The sequence below is a fragment of the Manis javanica genome, chromosome 13 (assembly GCF_040802235.1).
Source record: "Manis javanica isolate MJ-LG chromosome 13, MJ_LKY, whole genome shotgun sequence".
NCBI lineage: Eukaryota > Metazoa > Chordata > Mammalia > Pholidota > Manidae > Manis > Manis javanica.
Genome location: NC_133168.1, coordinates 63322560 through 63343975, shown reverse-complemented (window position 1 = coordinate 63343975; position 21416 = coordinate 63322560). Strand labels below are relative to the sequence as shown.

The 21416-nt window shown below is 38.0% G+C and overlaps 1 protein-coding gene across 6 annotated transcripts in view; it reads right to left on the bottom strand.

Moving 5' to 3' along the window:
- GRM1 (glutamate metabotropic receptor 1) overlaps window positions 1-21416 on the bottom strand; it is a 381899-nt gene that overhangs the window by 265523 nt on the left and 94960 nt on the right. For all 6 annotated transcript variants that reach the window (XM_073219717.1, XM_073219716.1, XM_073219719.1 and 3 more), the window contains one exon: window positions 1522-1771. In XM_073219717.1, coding sequence (XP_073075818.1) covers window positions 1522-1771 — 250 coding nt within the window. The remainder of the gene's footprint in view (window positions 1-1521; window positions 1772-21416) is intronic.

Here is a 21416-nt window from a genome sequence, read left to right as displayed (position 1 = left end):
ATCAGGCAATCTGTGTACCCCAAACCTCACATATTTGCCACATCTGTTCAAGATCTCCAGAATTCAAGTAGATTTGCCTGTTTGAGTATGTTAAAGAGAATGAATTCTATAAAACCGACTATTGTTCTGATGAAAATGGCAAACATAAGAATTTTTTTAAAAACAGCACCCTTCATAAAAGCAATCACTTTACAAAATCAATTAAAAGGACTGAGTATCTGCAGGCCATCTGTCCTGGTGCATATATTAAGAACCTTATTCTGTGTAACAATCCAACAATGCTGTTTACAGCCTTGTCACTCATAAGGGAAAAAACATTCCTTCTTTAAATACTTCTGAAAAGACTTACTTTGCTTTCTTAAGTGGCTTCACATGACTGCGAATGAAGAAGCTGAGATGATACTTGGTAGTACTGTGCCAGTTTTATCTAAATTCAATAGTTTTCTTACCCTTGGATTATACTTTGACCTTGGCTCCATACCGCCTCATGCTTCGAGAGTATTTGTTTCTTCATTTAGTTGTATTTATATCCTACCTTCTTCTCAAATGTCTTCAAGTGTCCTGTGCCTCTAGTTCCAGATGGTGATGAGATTAGTCTTACCACTATTGCCATCACTACCACAAATCCAAGGACAGAGGGAAAGGTCCGGTGGGGATGTCCACACCACTACTACCCAGTGTCCTAGATAAGAGGGTCAGTGGCTAAGGTACTTAGCTCAGCAGGTGAGTTATGATTATACCCCATTCACTAGAGGAGATGGGAGGAGAAAAGGGGGCCTGGGAGATGAGTGTGACAGTGTCGGAGACCAGCTGAAGCTTTAATTCGAGTAAACTCAGTACTTTCCTTGGAAAAATTTAGCAGTTCCTCCAAGCACAATTAGTAGATGGCAAGTAAAACAAGATACCTGTTAGGTCAAAAACCCTATGGAAAATACAGCAATACTGTAAATCTCTTCTCACACAAGAACATTTGATCAAGAAAGAAGGGAGGTTTGGAACCCACCACCTGCAATTCCAGAAATCCCATACTCAAAGCATCACTATTAGCCATCCCAGAAGTATAAAGGATAATATTATCAAGCTCCAAAGTTCAGCTCTATGTCTTCCCTTGCATTTAGCCAGCCCTTTAAATTTCAAATCTTAATATATATTTCCATTTCAGTGCCCTCATCTACCAATCACCCATTAAGATTTCTATGCTCAGGAAGGACGAAGACATAGCATTTGTGTGGTTTTGGTGGGTAGCGGTGGTAGGGAGCAGATGTAAAGAATAATTCTACAGGAGGAAACATTGTAGCAACAACTTCCCTCCTTTCTCTTAAAGTCACCTCATTTTGTCATCCACTAGTCCTGCTCTCATCTACCAGGAAAATAACAATAGCTCTACTCTCAGTGAGCTCAGAGCTAATGTCGAGCCCAGCAGAGCGCACCACACCCTCGTAGGAATCAGGAGGTCCAGTCTGTGAGAGTAAGCCTCTGTGGGACACAAAGGGGCTGGCTAGGGGAAAGACTGAGATTTACCTTCCAATGAGGGAGAATTCGCCCAGCACGCCCAGGCGCCGCATGGCGCTCAGGAGGCCTCGGACCGTCATGCCTTCGCAGAAGCAGACCACCACTCGGGCCTTGGGAAGCCTCTCTCGGAGCTTGCGCAGGAGGCGGTCAAAACTCTTCTCCCCAGCATTGCTGTAGATTTTGTCTGAATGGGCGATGCAGAGGCCTTCCTGGGCAGCCAGCTCTTTGAAAGCATCCATTCCGCTCTCCCCGTAGTTCCCTGTTCAGAAACAATCAGCAGAAGTTCAGACAACCAACCTCATGGCAGCAGTACTTACAAGCTGGAATAAAGATTTGTTATTCGTCACAGGGTATGGAGAGAACAGACCTGCCAAATAATTAGAAAATATAACTAGGGCTGAAGGAAGATCTGTATGGATTAAAGAGAGTAATCCAATAGAATCAAATGATCAACTCTGTGAAAATAACGAGAAACTTATCTAGCTAGGCTGTCCGCAGGGAAACAAGTTTTGAGAACTGAAGGACTGCTGCCCTATTTTAAGACCATGATTAACAATGGTTGTCCCAGATTTCAGCAATGTGGGAGGGATCAGCACACTGGGTAGAAGGTCAGGCAGCACACCAAGAAAGCCTGTTCATCTGAGGGCTTGCTGCAGCTGACTGCAGGGTTAAGAGGCAGACCCTCGTGGGGACAGCAAGCCCTGCATCATTCCCATGAGAAGAGAGTAAGCAAATCAAGTGGAACACCTGGCCAGACCTGAATAAGCAGATGAGAACTAGTTACATGGCCTTGTCAAAATCCACTGTCCTCTGGTGAAGTGAAAGCATTATGGGAGATTTGGCCTTATGTTTGGATTTTTATTTTAACATCATTCTTGTAATAAAACATACTCTTAATAAACTAATAGCTCATAGAAATCAATGAAATAAAACAAATAGCACTTAATGCCAGTTCCCTGTCTATTTCACTGACAACTTTTGTCCCCACCTTAGTGTCGTCTATACCTCTACTACTTTCCCTAAATTTGGGGAATTTGAAACCCATGGAGATAATCCAATACCATGTCCCCCCAGTTTCTCAACCCCCTCAATCCCATGATATTTCCTGTAACCCACCAACTTCCACGATCATACTTTTCACCTTTTTATCATAAATGTTTCTAATACTGAATGTATTAGAATGTGGCTGTCAAACATCCTAGTCTCTGTTTATCCCCTCTTATCTTTCAAGCATATATATTTTACTACCCTTACTCCAGTATTTCTTCAACCTCATAAAAACCTCAAATCCATTCACCTGCTTATTTTTCTTTCCATCCACCTTCTCATTTGCCTCTGAGCCCAGCTGAGATCTCATACCCTATGATCATAATCTCCCACTTGCAACTTCTTTAATTCTGTGTTTTCTTGACAAAATTCTAATGGTAGTTTAACCCCAAAATTCTCTTATTCAATGTATACACCTGAGCACCTAAATACAGCTGGAAAAAACTCACAATCTTGATGAACTGGCTTTACTAAAAATTCATGAGCACTTATGCCAAAGGGGTTCTCAATACTGCAAGGAAATTATACTACATCTCCTCTGCAACTAGATTTTTCTAGTCCCTAACATGATTATTTCATCCTTACTCCTCTGCCTGTAATTGTTCCCTAATGGGACTCTTCTTCCCACTTGAATTACTACCTCATTCTCTACTCCTGTTCACAGATACTAGTTGCTAGGTCAATGCATTTGTTTCATCATCTCCCATTCTCTCCTTTACCATTCATTCCATCACCACAGAATCTTCTTGTCAAACTCTTCTCTTGTCAAGGTCATTGATAATTTCCTCATTGCCATATTTCATGTTCTTTTCCCTGTCTTTGTTTTCATGAGCCACTCAATGGCATTACACAGTTAAGCACATCCTCCTTGAAATACTATCCTTCTGGTTTTTGTGACATAACCCTGTCGTGCCAATGGGTTTCAGCCCCCAAGTTCACTATGGATTCAATGTGACCAAAGAAATGACAGTAGAACATACTTGGGGTAAAAGGGTTATACCCAACTTTATTTCCACAGTGGCAGGTCAGTCACTAAAATCTCGTTCACTCAGAGCGAGTCTACATGCATCAAGCCGGTCTCTGCCTCTGGGCCTCTGTCTTTAGGGCTGCCACCACTCCAGCCTCTGCTCTCCTGCAGCCTTGCAGCCCTGCCACCGTGTCGGCACTGGGTGGGGCTCTTTATATAGAGTCAAAAGCAACATATTGCCCACACATGTGTAGTGAGCTAGCCAACCAGGGCCAGGTGAGAATCCTGGCCACAGGAACCTTCATTTTATCCACAAACCCTCTCATGGTTTCAATTAACTGACTACTTCTCAATATGATTGCTAGGTTTTCCTTTTCTGCTCCACCTCTAAATATTTTCATGCCTGGACCAGTCCTAGGAAACCCTCTTCTTTATCTACACTCTGACTATATCTTCATTCAGTCACATTCCTCCAAACACCATTTGCATATCATGGTTGAGTCCCAAATATACATCTTCAGACTGAACTTCCCTTTGCAGCAAAAGAGTAGTATATTCAGTTGTCTCCCTGATGTACCCACTAACAAACATCTCTAACTTAATATATCTGAAATAGAATTTTTCCCTCTCCCAAACCTGCTCCTTCCAGACATCTCCTATTAGTAAATAGTGCCATCACCCACCAGGTTACTTAATAACAAAATTTAGGAACTGTTTTGCTTTCTCTCTGTCATATTACAGATCCATTCCTGTAGATTCTATCTCTAAAATGTTCCTAACCCAGTCTTTTTCTGATATTTCAACCTCTGCCACCCCAAACTAAGTGTCTTAGGTCAGGTTCCCTAAACAGAGCTAAGATGAAGAAGAGGACCAAGAAAATCAGTGAAGGACAGGAGGAAAATGCTAAGCAGGAATGTTAGCTATTGATTAGCTTAAGTCTGATTCCACAAGGAAATACTAGAGCACAAATTGTACTACAGAGTTAGCCTTGCCTTTAGGCAAGAGGAACCCTTGTCCATCAGTCATCTGGTATGGTCCCTGAGAGGGGAAGGGAGGTGTAGCCTCCCAGGAAGCTGGGATTTATAAAAGCCTACTTTCACAGTAGCTGGGAGACGGGTGCATCAGGCAGGTAGAGGGAATCTGGGCAGGCCACCAATAGCATCCTCTACCCCCAAGTAACTTTCAGTTCTTGCTTAGACAACTGCCCTAGTCCCCTGATTGGTCGTCCCACTTCCACTCTTGTTCCCAGTGATTCATTCCACATGTAGCAGAGTATCTGTTAAACTATGAATCAGATTATACTACTCCTCTGCAGAAAGCTTCAATCTCTTCCCAGCGTACTTGGAATGATACCAAAACACCTTTCCCTAGACTACCAGGCTGCACACAGGCTGAGCCTTCCATCTTTCTCAAGCCCCACCGCTGCCCATTTCTCTTCAAGCCCCATGGCCTTCTTTCTTCCTAAAATACCCTAGACTCACTCATGCTTCTCCTTAGCTGTTTTCATCACTTCGAAAGATGCTTTTCTACAAATGTTCTTGTCACTCTTGTCTCAATATAAATATCACCTCTCTCAAAAGCATTTCATGATCAGTGACCTTAAAGTAATCTTCCAGTAAATCCTGATCATTCCTTTGAATTTATCTTAGTACATATACCTGATAGTTTTTATTGTTTTTTTCTTCCACCTAGAATGAAAGCTCCATGAAAACACATTTTTAGGATTTATTCAATGATGCGTCCTTAGTATTTATAATAGTTCTAGACATTAAATGCACAATATAAAGTGCATTTGTTGCAACAGCCCCAATAGAGAAAGGGGCAAAGGTAATAAGTAATTTAAACAAAAGAAGTAAAAGTGGGTAATAAACATATGAAAAATATCACCGAATCTCTAATTATCAAGAGAGTACAATTAAAACAAGATACTATACTATTTTTTCACCTATCACATGCCAGAATTTCAAAGGTTAATAATACATATTCAGCGATGGCAGGCCACAAGTATATTCACTTTGGGTGAAACCAGTTCAAACTTTTGGTAGACAAGTTGGCAGTAGTTTTGAAATTTTTGAGGTAAATATATAAATACAGCAATAGTTAAGCCAAAATCATTTCTAAAGAATAGTATTATCCAAAAAAAGGGACTTAGGATTTAAATTTAAACATCTATAGAAGTTTCATGGGCATTGTAATGAAACCTAGTAAGATTTTCCTGTATTTTTGAAAAGGAAAACTCCTTGTTTTATCTTTTTCATAAGATAAAATTATCAATCCATCTATTTGCCTTTTAATTTAGCCACCTATATTAGCCTAATTCTGTCCAGTGAAGCCCCAGCAGAAGCATTAACACATCACAAAATCCTCAGCCCCATGGACTGTGGAACATCACTGCTCAGATAAGAGGCACTGACTGATTATAAGGGAGAAAACTGCAGCTGGCAAGTGAATGCCTCATCTGTCCACAGAAGAGGGCATGAGGAAGGAAGTTAGATGCCACTTTCTCACAATAAGTGCAGGTTCAAGAATCTACAAAGGTACATAGACATCACCAGCCAAATCTTTCAACAAAAGGCCTTAGTCATCTGTTAGATGATGGTGTTACACAAGGACAATAACTTTATTGCTAAGGTGCCACCCTTGGACATCAGTCATAGGAAACTATTTTATTCTTTTGTCAAAATATATGCAGACTAAATGTTTTATGCATTAAAGTAAGAAAATCCCATTTTCAAAAATATCTAGTAAAGGCCTTAGATATACTCTGTCGAAACCCCTCAGGTTACAGACCAGGAAATTGAGCCATAGAGAGGAGAAATGACTCACCAATGGACAAGAAGGTTGTTTATGTTAGAACTGGAATAGTTCTACATGACTTGACTCCTAGGATACCACTCATTTCTCTTAACAGCAAAAAACAATTAAATGTGTATGTTTTCATAATTTCCAAAAAATGTTTGCATAGGTTAATTGGTCCCATGAAATATTTTTCCCAATTTCTTTATTCATATTTTCTTATTAGATTAGCAATTCTTCTTCATACAAAATAATAGCTGAATACCACACATCAAACCAATGTTGGAACTGCTCCTTTCTCTCATGATGCCTAAAAAACTCCAAGCTAGCATGTAAATTTCCACAAGTCACTCTGATATAGGAAGAACAACAATAATAACTTGTACTTCTATAAATCCTTATACTTTAAAAATTACATTCACAAACATTATCTTATTTGACTCTCACAACTCTAATGTACTCATTATGTTGATAATAGTATTAGATACAAAGATCATACAAAATGGGAAGAAAACTGCCTCCAGGAAGCTTAAAAGCATGTTACTTTCATTTAGTAGCAACAGAACAAATGACATGACAAGGACAATTATAAGTGTCTAATTAGAGGTGTTTTGGTTTAGGAATGAGGAAAAGCTGCCTTAAAAAACTGCTACTTCTTGATAAGGATGTGACAAAAAGGGAACCCTGTACCCAAACTGATACAGTCATCATGGAAAACAGTATGAGGTTCTTAAAAAAATTAAAAATTGAACTTGATCATATGACCCAACAATCTCACTACTAGGTATATACCCAAAGAAATTAAATCAGTATCTCAAAGTGATACCTGCATTCCCATGTCCACTGCAGCATTAGTCAGAGTAGCCAAGATATGTAAACTGTCCACTGATGGATGAATGGATAAAAAAAATGTGGTGTGTGTGTGTGTGTGTGTGTATAGCTAATGGAATATTAGCCATAAAAAAGGAAGGAAATCTTACCACTTGGCAATGATACGGATAAAACCAGAGGGCTTATATTAAATGAAATAAGCCAGATATAAAAAGACAAATATTGTATGATCTTACCCATATGTAAAATCTAACTAAGTCGAATTCATAAGCCAGAGAGTGAATGGTGGTTATCAGGGCTTCAGGAGTGGAAAAAAATAGGGAGATATTGGTCAAAAGGTACAAACTTTCAGTAAGGAGTAAGCTCTAGGGATCTAATGTACAGGACATTGAATATATAATGATATTTATTATTACATTATAGTTAATAATATACATTGTATATTTGAAATTTGCCATAAAAAAATAGATCTTTAAAACAAAAAATGGTAACTATGTGACATAATGGATGTGTGAATTTATTTGATTGTGGTAATTATTCCACAATGTATGTAATGTGTGTGTGTATATATATATGCCAAACCATCATGTTGTACACCTTAAATATATACAAGTTCTTTTGTCAGTTATACCTCAACAAAGCTGGGGAGGCGAGATAAGAAAGTGCCTTTATTATGGGTCTTAAAATGTAAACGGATTTTCCATAGACAGAAAGAAAACTAGAACACCTGTACTCTTTGCCTGCCTACCAGGTCATGAGCAAATAACGCCAGACAGACTGGAAGTAAAAGACTCAGCACAGCCCACCCTCTGCTTCCCACTCCCCTTCCAATCTCCTGCTCGGGCCTTCTATTACCTTTCCTGGTATTGAAGAATTAATTTAGATACTTCTTTATGCAGCCCTTGAAGGTGCTGTGAATATATTAAGAACTGACTTTTAATGAAACTTAAAAAAATATAATTGTAAATGCTCAGACCTGGTAGGGAGCTGCATATTTTCATTCATTAGCAATTAGTTTATTGAGTTATCAACTTGAAACCATCCCTGGACTCTGCATTTATAGAGTTACCAGGAAATATCAGACATTGCCTCTACCTTAGATTTGCTGAACATTTACTGTGTGCCTGGCACTGTGCTAAATATCTAAGTATTTGATCTATTCATCAAACAGCTCCACATAAAAGTTAGAACTCTTCTTTTACAGATAAAGATCTGGAAGCTCTCAGAGGTTAAGTTTTGCCCAAGGTCATACAGTGATGGATCTAGGATTTAGCACCTAACTCAGAAGTTCTTGCTCATAACCACCATTTTGCACTACCTCCTATGTGGATTTCTAATATAGCTGTGAAAACATGACACAAGCACACAAAATATAGCAACAATAGTAAGCTGTATATGATACATGGGAAATAAAAACTGCCATAATACTAAATTTTAGAATAAGAGGGCAGGGGTGAGCACAGAATACCTCTTGGGTATTGGGAAAGACAGGAATGACACTGGGCCTTGAAGAATGTAAGCGAGGAATTGGCAGTCAGGGTGAATGAGAGTAAATGAGAATCCACAGAAAATATTTTTAGAGGCAATGAGCAGAGAAGTCCCACTGGAGCAGAAGGTTCACGGTTTATAGAATGACACTTTATATAAGGGATCGCTTGTGAAGCATCTGGCATACTACTGCAAGATGGCAACATGAAAATATGCTATATGTTTCTGTGTTGTAACAGATTTTATAACAGACTTTATCACTGTTATAATGTTGCCTAAAACCTAGAGAGTTAAGAGAAAAAGGGAAGAGTGGCATCTGATAAAGCCCATAAAATATAAAATTAAAATATGTTGAAAATAATTTCCTTCTTAAGTGACAAAAAGACTTATAGAGAGTAAATCAAGATAGTCTATAATGGTAAGCTTCTAAACAGAGCTCATGGAGGGATTTATGAAAGAGAACATGGAGTTTACAAAGAAATATCCATCGTTTGAATAATCAGAAAAGCATTTAAACACAATGGAAGTGGACGTCTTATGGGGGCAAAGTTAAGAAAGGTCCTGAAGACAGGGATAAAAAAAACTAAACTATCCGAGGAGAGACAAAATGGCTACAACTCAGAATTTCTCACCTACATTTTATTTTCAAGAAATTAGATCTGATTATTATCTAGCCAGCTCAACAGACATTCACTCATAAAAGACTAATTTGTAAGTGATTTGGTAGCTAAGTTTCATCAAGCAAGCTACGAAATAAATTAGATTTCATAATCACCTGTATGAACCGCATGAAAAAAGTAGATGCTGAAGACTGTTGACTTATATTGACTGTTTTCTTTTACTCTTTAAATGTTGAGGATATATTTAAAAAACAATCTGTGCTCCATTTGGTGGTGAAAATAACATTTCAGCCATCATGTTGAGCCAAGTCCAAGTCTTGTTATTGCACCTTCACAGACTATTCTTGTCAAACAGCCACATTCAACATTGCTCATCCCCATATATTTGTACACCAATTATATGTGGGGAATCATTCATACAGGGAAATTATGTAGATACTCACTTTTCTTAAAAAAATAATTCCTTCACTTTGAGAGATCCACTAGCCTTACACTCTAGACTCCCTTAATCCCTGTATTATTTCATGTTAACATTCCCTCCTTAGCATTCTATAGTAGTCTCAGGCTCCCCTGATGATGAAATCCTTTTGGTCATGGACCAGTCCATGAAAACTAATTATTCTACCTCCTGGGACATCTTGGACAAATAAGATAATATCCCCTTTTTAATAGAATTATGATGAAGACAGTTGGTTTCACAGCACTTTCTGGAAACCTACCAAAATATTCAACAACCATCTCTATCAGGATATTTTTCTTTTTGACCTAAATGCCTTCCAATGAAATCTAAATCCATTTCCTCTTCATCCTCAGTGAAAAGAGATATAAGCTGGTTTGAAGCTTTCTTTTCTTTTTGGAAGTCTTTCTAGATACCATAATTCAGCTTTCTCTTCTCCCGATCACTTTAACATTTCCTGATATCCTTTTAATTTGTTTCTCCCACTTAATACCTGAAAAATGTTGTGGCTCCTCAGCCTCCATTCACACACCAACAGTCAGCACAAGTGATCAGTCACAGGTGAGTCACCACCTGTGTTAGGGGCATGTAGGGATTTATATGCAAGGTCAGTTGGAGAAACTGCCTTTCACAAGGCAGTCACAGAGCACAAACGGAATCACTTTCACAAGCAATTTCTCAGACCCACACTTAACTATCGCAGTTTGAGCAGGTAGAGTTATAGCATCCAAGTGGAAGAAGGAAATTTACTCCCAAGTGACTGTCATCTCCTTGCAGTAGGACTGAGTTCCAGCGCTCTTTGTCCTTTCTGCATTTTCAGGTGGACCTTGTTGTGGAGTGAGTGAGAGGATGAGCCCTTGGACGCAGATAAACCTGGTTTGAATCCTGGATCCTGGATAAATTCGATAGTCTTAAAGTGTTTCCATTAACTTTTGGTTTCCTCTTGAGTAAAATGGGGATTCTAATATGCATCTCAAAGACTTGCCATGATTATTAAATGATATATGTTAATGAATGCGGAGTTCCTGAAACATAGAAAAAAAATTTAAGGAATGGTAGCTATTTTTATTCTCCATGTCTTTCTAAAATTGTAGATTCTAAAATTGGACATAAGACTTAGCATTGACCCAAGAGCTTTAGATTGCTTTATTTCCATGTTTCTATTTATAAAACCCAAGCTCGTGATTGTTCCTTTCACTACAGTGCTCTGCTTTCCACTCGTGGTCACTGCGTTCCCAGGTTGTCCCCAGATTATTTTTTTCTGTCACACTTGCACAAAGTAATTCCTTCCCTATTTTATTTTTGGACTTTTGGTGTTTACACAATGCATTCCAAAGACTATGTTTGTCTATATTGAGTGTCTGTCACTGAGTCTGTAAGTTTCAGCTATGAATGCTTTTCCTGTATCCATTTTAGAGCTTTATGCAATAACACAGTTTGTTGTTCCTTTAAGTTCAAATTCTTTATGGTATAGAGAGGAAGTTAAGAGAAAGCAAACATAAGTGGTATAAAAGTACAAAAGGAGATAATCATTCTTACAGAAAAGTAGCATTTTTCTATTTCAGTTTCATGGAGGAAACAAGATTCACAGAAGCAATCCCTATCACACCTGTCCACTACCCCTGTCTATATGGTACTGAATATACAGTCAAAACTGGAGAGGTTGTATCTATCAAAAAAAATGTTCAGAAAAAGTACCCCAGTGTTTACACACACACACACACACACACACACACACACACACACACACACACACACACACTGTAAATATATCCTTTTTAATAATGCCCAGTATGGTAAGAAGTCATGGAAATGAGCGCTTTCATGTACTACTAATGGTAGTGTCAACTATTCCCATCTTTTTTATAGAAAACTTGTAATGTCAATTACACTCATATTTTCTGAGTCAGAAATGTAGTTTTCAGAGAATAATTTCATTGTTCACCAAGCTCCAGCTACAAGGATCTTCATCACAACACACAGTAGGAAAAAATAACAGAAACAAACAAACAAGAACTACCGAGTTCTACAAGAGGAGGTTGGAGAAATAATTATTTTGCGTTTACTTAAAGAACACATGCAATCATTTTCAAGGCTGATGATAAAAAATTGTATTCAATGTCATATAGCATATTTCTTCCATCTTATTAAATACAAAAAAGATTAAAAATAGTATGCAAAATATAAAGCCAATTCTTTAATGTATATTTATATATTTACATATATATAAAGTTTGAAGAACATGCAAATATTAGTGATTTTCTGTAGATGGTAAAATACATATGTTTTTATATTTTAACTATCTTTGTTTTCTAATTATCTAAAATAATGTTATGAATAAAAATGTTTAAAATAAAAAAATGTTATTAATAAAAATGTTTAATTTCCAATGATGTTATTCCAATACCCATGAAGTGATAGCTTTTGTTCATAGGAGAGGGTACAGTGTTCATCTGAATGTCATGCCAAACATAGCTATTATGGGGAATTTGGTAAATTTATCCAGAGGAGATGAACCTCTCAAAATGACCATGTAACAGTTTTTCTTCCTAAAGGAAACAAGAAATAGTAATGTTGTAGTGACTGTCCTTAGTAAAGTTGACATCAGCCATGTGCCATTTCCTATGATATGCCATTTCCCAAAAGAGCATGTGTAATATATAGACTTCCTGTCTGAAGTCCTGAAATCTGATGTGAGTCCCCCTAATTTATTAAAGAAGTAGTTAGTCCCCTCCTTTTTTTTGCTTGCAGACTCGATAAGATTTAGTCTGGAAGATGTAAATTTCATTATCTACTGAGCTCTTGCCCTAAGGAAAGATAAAATACTCGAAACACCCTCACTGCTGTAAACTTCCTGCAAGGGCTTCGGTTTCAGGCCTGGTCATCTCTTTTCCGAGACAAGGAGACAACACTGTAGGTTGAAGCCAGGATGTTTGGCCCTTTGAAATCCACCCCCTTTGAGCAAAGGACTAGAAGCAGAGTGAGTAACGCATCAATATAATTGGGCATTATTTCTAATAGGCAGTAAAGATGAATAAAACCTGTTTAACTGGTCTCTGTGTCTTGGTATCCTGAACATTCTGTTTCATTGAAGTTAAAGATGAATCCCTGTCTGCTAAGTCACCACCAGGATGATTTTCTGCTATTACCAGATGAACACATTCTTGATCCTCTACATGACATTTCACAATAAAAATTCCAGGATAAAAGCCAGAAGTCTTGACTGTCTCTAACAAGCTATGACCTTGAGCTGTTTAACCATTGTTTGTTTGTTTTCTTTTGCTAATGCTTGAAATAGGGGGTTCATACTAGATCCTTAAGTTTTCTGATAATATGGACATTTGGTGATTCTAGAACAATATGAATCAGCACTCTTTCACAATCTAGAGCTTCATGTCCGAACATATTTCATATTTTCAGTATTCAGAGTAAGCATCTGCTTAGCAAAATTTTTTTCAACAGCTTTTCCCTTCCCCAGTCTGATTCTTTACAAGTGTATTATTGTAGGGGAAGAGAAAGGATTTGTTGTGTAACCATTTAAAAGATATCTTGTCTGCAGGTTTATTTTTGCCAATATTCACTTTTAAGTATGCAGTCACTGAAAAGCAGGGAATAAGACACTACCCTGTGGAAATAGGCAACAGATAAGAAAACAAGGCCACTTTCAGAACAAGCTCATTAGGTGAACCTGAAGTAAGAGAAAGACACATTGTCCAGCATCAGTACATTGACATTCAGCAGGAGCCAGCTGTTCCCCCACCCCTCCACTAGCTACTTTCAGCCACCTTTTGTTCAGTGGGGGAATTACCCCAACCTTGTTACGAAGCTCTTGATCACCTCTATTTAACCCCACTTCTTACATCTTTTACATCATCAGTAAAAAATTCTATTTAACCAAGATTTTTTACCATGGGTCAAAAGAAAATTAGCCTGTGGAGGAAAGATCATCTTTAATTCAAGCAACAGGAGAGCCTCTCTCTCACAGTAAATGTAGTGAATTAAGAGGCCCTTGAATTTGGACCTGTGAAATGTAACTGGGACTAGGTTCTGCCTCTAACTATCACATGTGCAAGTTCCTGGCATGCCCTGAGGTCCAGTTTCCTTATCTACAAAGTGAAGGGGTTGCACTGGAAACCTTAGGTCACTTTCTGTGGGCTGTAAGGCCATCCCTGAGTTTCTGCATCATGCTGGAAAAGGCTCATTCCACATCATTTTGCATTACAGAGCCTTAATTTGACCCACGTTTCACCTGGATCCAGGTTATGCAGAGGAGTTTTCCAAGTTGTTATTCCAATACCCTTGAAGTGATATCTTTTGTTCATAGGAGAGGTAACATTGCAGAATGGTCAAAAGCAAGTGCTCTGGAACCAGAGACCTGGGCTCAAATTCTGACTCTCCCACTTATTAGTCATGGGACTTTTGATAAGTCAGTTAACCTCTCTGTGCTTTGGTTCATCTTTAAAATGGAAAAATAGTACCTACATTTTACAGCTGTTGTAAGAATTAAATGACTTAATATATAAAAATGGTAGCATATCATAAGTACTATATGTACTTGCGTAAGTACTAATGAGAGTTTATTATTGTTTATTTAGCTAACATTTCTTGAGCTCTGTGTGCTAGCAAACACAGGAAGCCCTTTACATCCATTGTCTTCTTTTGTCCTCAGAAATCTACAACATGCTATTCCTCATATGATAAAACTGAGTCTTGGAAAGGTTTGCCTATATTACCACACACAGTAAATGAGAGAGAAGGGAACTCAGCCTCAACAGAGTCCAGAGACCACGGTCTTATTTGACCTGCTATAAGGGACCAGATGTGTGAGTATGAGCCTGCAGGGATGAGTCAGACCTAGTCAGGGACATTGCAAGGGAAGGGGACAGGCTGTGCCTATGTGTGGTGATAAGCAAGGCAGAGTCAATGAAGTGCCAGCTAAGAACACAGCCCAGTAAATGTCACTGGGCATTTTATCTGCTCCTCAGGCCAGGGTGTTTAGAATGAGGCTTACATTCTGTCCACAGGTGCCAGCAAAGGTCCCTCTGCCCAAGATGCCTTCTTCACCTATGCCTGAGAGTTGGCCAGTAGCAAGACATGACTTTTCTCTTCCTACTAGAAAGGAAAATGCTCCTGGAACAGGTATCCCATTAAATCTCTGACATTCTGATCTGATTTGGTTCAGCAGATCTTTCTGAAAGCAGTAGGCAACTGGAAAGATCATGATATTCACTTCACCTCTTTTGCCAGTCTCTCCCCTAATGCCCACCCATGGCAACTACTAGGTTATTCTCTCTACTTATAAGTCTACTTCTGGTTTGTTTGTTTGTTCATTTTAGTTTTTAGAGTCTACATATAAATGAAGTCATATGGTTTATAAGTGAAGTTCATACCCATCCATGTTGTCACGCATGGCAAGAGTTCATTCTTTTATATGAAAGAGTAATATTCCATTATATACCTTTACCACATCTTCATCCATTCATCTATCAATGGACACTTAGATTGCTTTCATATCTTGACATTGTAAATAATGCTGTGATAAACATAAGGTTGCATATATCTTTTCAAATTAGTGTTTTTGTTCTCTTTGGGTAAAAATACCCAGAATAAAAATTACTAGGTTGTATATGGTATGTCTATTTTTAATTTTTGAGGAACTTCCACACTATTTTCCATAGTGGCTACACCAATTTACATTCCCACCAACAGTGCACAAGTGTTCCCTTTCTCCATGTCCTCTCCAACACTTGTGATTTCTAATCTTTCAGATAGTGGCCATTCTGACAAGTGTGAGGTTATACCTCACTGTGGTTTTAATTTGCATTTCTCTGATGATTAGTGATCTTTTCATGTGTGTGTTGGCCATCTGTATGTCTTCTTTGGAAAAAAGTCTGTTCCGGTCCTCTGTCCATTTTTTAAATTAGATTATTTGATTTTTTGGAGTTGTATGAGTTCTTTATATATTTTGGATATTGGCTTATCAATATATCAGATATATGATTTGCACATATGTTCTCCCATTCAGTAGGTTACCTTTTTGTCTAAAATCTTCACAGTACATTTTGACAAGAGGACTACTGACATGGAACTGGATGGCATTAATGAAATCATAAATGAGGGTGATGCACTTAATGAGAATGCCAGGATTAAAATAGATACAAATAATATATAAAAGAAGGTTAACAAAGAACCTGAGTGGAAATCATCCACTATAATTTCCCTTTATCTATACGTAGTATCTCTTAATTTATCCCTATGTAGTAATATAATTTATAATTTAATTAATTGCTCAAAAACGAGAGTGTGTCATGGTTCAGCTTCCCATATTGGGATTAAATCATAGTTTATTTTCACCAGTAAAAACTAATAAAGGGAACGTTATTTCTGTGAAGCCCAATATTGGGAATCAAGCACTTTAGATAAGCTTGGGCTATGACATTGCAGTGCAAAGTGAATCTTTGCAGGATTAGACTTCCTTTGAGCTTCCCTCCAATTCCAAGAGCTTTAAGTTGATGAACCACACAGAACTGTTGATTAAGCTCTTCCAATGACCCTTTGCCAAGCTCTATGACTGCCAAATCATAGCCCTTCAATATCTCTGACTCATTACACAGAGATGAGAGCAGACATGTGGAAATGCATATAAACAACTCTCTAGTCTCCAGTTTCCCACCATCAAAAGGGAACACAGAGAGATAAATATTACATCCTATGAATGAGTGTGATCTCTTTGTCATTCACTGTCTTCCAGGACACATGCCAGTCAAAGGTAGACCCTTGGGGGCAAATGAATGGAAGTGAGTCCATGCACCAGATAGACTCAGGTTTCTGTAAAAGTCAACCAGGCAAAGGAATGATTACAGATAGTGTTGAAATGCAGGCCAGAGGAGGGAGTGTTACACCCAGTAGGAAAGGAAAGGAAAGGCTTCTCCAAGGAAGGAATAGCTCTATTAGGTTTTAAAGAAGTTAGGTCTTTTGATTCTGCAGGATCAGAAAGTAAGGGCATTAAAACTTTATCATAGACATATGTCTGTTCCTTGGGACCATTCTAATATAGGAGTAATTTTAGGTCTTTACAGTTAAAAGAGCAAGTACGAGGAGAGGAATAAGCAATAAAATGTATGACAATTACAAATACACACACATATATACACAGACATATATGTGCATATATCTGTGTGTATGATCTACGAAAGAAGCTCTTGTGAAAGTTAATTAGATATTTCATATGTCCATTCAAAATGAAACCATTTTGATTTCTTGCTCTTTCTCATCTATAACCTATCAGATCCTTAATATATATTGAATCTATCTGTTGTCATTACGTTAATCCAAGTCTTCATTGTCTCTCTCTCCTTAACTATTCCAACAGTTTTCTTCCCTTAGCCACTCCTAAGTCCTTTCCAGTCCCACAATTTCCAAATCATAAATTACAGTTATCATAAACATAATTGGATCAATTTACTCACTAGCTCAAATCTCTTTTGTGATTCCTCTGACATTTGGGATAGAATTCAAGACAGCAGCCTCCTTGCTGCCCCAGCCTCGTTTGTTGCCACTTCACCAGTTTGCTTCTATAGCCACGTTGGACTCCTTTATGTTTTCAAATGTGGAAAGGTCTTTCCTTGCTCAGAGCCTTCACTCATTTGCCTCCCTCTGCCTTTGCCAGACTTATTTCTATGCATCATTTGTGTTTCAGCCACTCAGTTCTGTCCCTTATTCAGGGAGGTCTTCTCCAGCCATTTCATATAAAGTGGACCCCTCCTTGGTTCCATCACCACACACTTTTATTCCCTTCACTGCACCTGTGAATATGACAAGATGTGGATAAACATGTAACCACATATTTATTAGTGTTGTTATTTGCTTAATGCCTATATACTCCATCAGTGTGTGTACTCAGTGAACGTAAGGACCATGTCTGTGTCACCTCTGTCCACTGCAGTGCCTGGGCAGTGTTTTGACTCAAAAACTCTTATTGGGTGACTTGTAAGTGATTATTGAACAATTCACCCAGCAAATATATGACTTGTCTGCCTGATAAACTCTTTGTGCCATTGGAATATTATTTTATTGGATTCAAAGTCCTACAGGAATTCAAGAAGTTTGTACCAATGCCCTTTTACAGCCCATGTATGTGTCAGTGTGTACTTTCTACATTTCATTTAACATGTTTAATTTGATATAATATTACAGAAACAGTAACATATATAATATTAGAACCTGAGGAATTTAAGAGATTATCTTATCTATGACTCATTTCACAAGTGATCTCCAAAAAAGTGAAGAACCCTGACTCAGGTCTCAAGGAAATTAGTGTCAGTACCACATCAAAGCCCAGGGCTCCTAATTTGGGAGACATCACCCTCTCTACCACATAGCCACATCAAATAGAATTTTACGTTACCATGCAGAATTCTACATACCAAAAAAAAAAAAGAGAGAGAGAGAGAGAAATACAGTAGGAGAAAGCCAGTCTTAAAATCTACTTTAAGATTATAGCATTCTGGGACAGTGGGAACAAATTCATTGACAGCCACTGCTCAATGAAATAATGAACGAAATGTATGTCATCCTCTCAGTTCCCAACTCTCAGTGTGTTAAATAGAAACTTAGAGGAGTCGACAGCGTTTAACTTTTCTTACTCCAAAATAGTATATAATATCTTGATAGAGTTACTAGGAACTAACTGATTTCTGGGGAGAACCAGTTGGCCTGCGGGGAAGCAGAGCTAACAGGATCTTCCCATTTACTCTCATTGGGTTTAGCAAGAAAAGTGGCAAGAACTTCCATCTGAGGTCATCAGGAGTGCTACGCATGGCCATTCCATTATACAAAGAATTATTTAACAAAGACAGTTGAAGATCCATGCTAGCAGATAAATTTTTGTGCATATATTTATTTTCTTCTTATAATTAAAAGGAACTTCAGAGAGGATCTAGCCAACAAATGCATCGCACCTCAAGACAGTATCACAGCCTGACCTTGGTTAAAGCTTCTTACTTCTTAATATTGAACTTTGCAGGAATTAGTTGCCTACTGCGTTAGGGTTTTCTTGGTGACACTATACCTTTATACAGATAAGATTCTCTGGAGTTTGACCTTCTGGAAACATAAAATAGCTTTATTATTAATAAAAAACAGTAAAAGTGTTACTGATAGGGAAGAAATAGCCTATCACAAAGTTTTCTTTAAATCTTAATATAGTAGTGAACTTTACCTATCGTGAAAATTTAAAGAATAATATTAAAACTTAAAAACATAAAACCAAAATAGTCAACTAATTCTCAACTATTCAACATTTGCTTTGTCTCAACTATCTGATATCCTCCACCTGTTATTCTTAAGGAATTTTATTATTTACTTCATCATTACTTATTTATATTTAATACATAATTGTTATAACTCATAAATGCATTGACTGATATACAATGCCTTGTAAAGGAAAGAAAAAAGGAAAGAATGGATAGAGGAAGCAGGAAGGAAGGAGGAAAAGAGGGAGGCAGGAAGAGAATAAGATGGGGAAGGGAGGAAAAACTAACTGTAGAGCCACAGGAAACAACAGGGTGAATAACAATTAAACTTTTTCTTTTATAAGCAGTTCTCAAAATCTTAGGCCATAGCAATGTGATTTGCAACTATTTCTTGCAACTATTCCTCCATGATTTCTGGTTACACTAATCATCCTAATTACACACTGAAGCTGCTTCAGGGTTGAGTATTGACCACTGACATTTCTCTTTCTATAACTGTTTTGCTAAAGCCAACATACCTAAAATTGTATTGTCTGTCCACCAGCGATGTCTAGCTTGCAAAATGGATGCCTGCACTGGAGTGATCTTTGCGTTCTGTACAGGGAATATAAAGCTTCTGACATCTGTGACATACCTCAGGGGGCTGGGCTCTGGCCAAACCAGGATTCTGAACTGATTACCCAAGTGCCCTGGGGGTTAGAGAGCCCCACCCACTCAGAAAAATACTCTGAGCTGCTTTCTATCACAGAAGATGCCTCTGCAGTGTGGGGACCCTAATGCTGGCCCACAGGACAGTCCTAGGCTGGAGTTTAAGACCTATAACCACATGCAGCTGTTTTCAAAATATGACCTTGTATTTCGAACAGGCACAGAATAGCCTAGCTTAACTGAAAACTGAATTTGAAGTTCAGCTTAGGGTGAACCAGAGGCCACCTGGTTGCCACCATACCAGGTAACACTGTGCAGCCTCTCGGTGAATTGCAGAAATGCCTCCAAGGGAGTTCAGGCTTTGTTCTGCCCACACCTTGTTCTCAGTAGGCTTTTCATGGAACAGATGCCTCGTGCTGTTTCACAGAATAATTGAAATTGATTTCCCTACCACAAACACATTTACACACACACATAGGCTTTCTTTGTCTTGTTTAATCAAACAACTACACTTGGAGCAGGCCACAAATCCTGAATAGGATTCTGCTATGAAACCAGTGTTCCTGGAGGATGCTTCTCTAGGAACATGGGGAATGTTATCTTCTGGTTTCCTTCCTGTACTACACACCTACTGCCATTTGGTTAAATATTAATAGATGAGAAAAGGAAAATTCCAACAAAAATACCCCAAAATTTAGCCTCCAAAATAAAATAAAAAGTGTTTCACCTCAGGTCTGTAATTCTTCAGAGATGTATAAATGGCTAAAAATTTTACACTTGGTGGAAAAGAACAGGAAAAAATTACTCTACATCAGTATTTATTCTCAAAAGTCAGTCAGCTTCTGAAAGCCATAACAAAAGACTATGAATACATAAGGGGGAATATAGGCCATATAATATATATTGGTCATATAATATTTAAGGCTTCTCAAAGCTTTAACATTCTCTGATTCCATAATGGAAATACAAGACATGGCCAAAGGTGCTGGGGTTCAGAACATACCCATCAGAGAGTATACAAGAAAAGAAGACTTCCAGAAATTCTACCTTCTGGTAACATCAAATTACTCCATTATTAATATCACTCATTACATTAATTTTGCAGCCTACTCAGCCCAATCACTATACTAAGTCAAAGTATTAGTATTTCTGAAAATTTTCCCAAAGATTTCCTCAAAAAAACTCAAATTGGCATAGCGAATTTGTATTGCCCAAAATACTTTGATATATATGATCTTGTTTAATTCTGAAACAATTGTGTTGTTAAGAATTAAGAGTATGTATGGGCTTTGAGGACTTTGGTTCCAAATCTCAACTCCAGTCCTTACCAGCTGAATTCTTGGTGATCTAAGGCTCACTTTGCCTCATTTTCCTCATCTATAAAATAGAGTCAATAACAGCACCTAACTAAGAGTGCTATGGTGAGAAATCTAATGAGGTAATATATGTATATATTTCACTTGGCACTTGGTGCCTATTAAGCATTCAATAACTATGTACTGTTATTAGCCTGTGATATATTGTATTTTCTAAAAATAACAATACCAATATATCCCATCCACATGTTTTTCTTACAATGTGACTTGTCACCCTTCTGTTGACATACGGCATCTGTGTTCCTTCCCCTTGAAGTGACCCTGCATGTCTTCTGAAGCCACATTGTAAATGTGATATGGCTTTTAACAGCTATCTTAGTATTCCAAGGATAATTGTCCTTGGAATCACCTAACGTGCTATGAGGAAGTAAAGCAGCTGCGCAAAGGGGTTATGTGTAGGTGTTCTAGCCACAGGTGCAG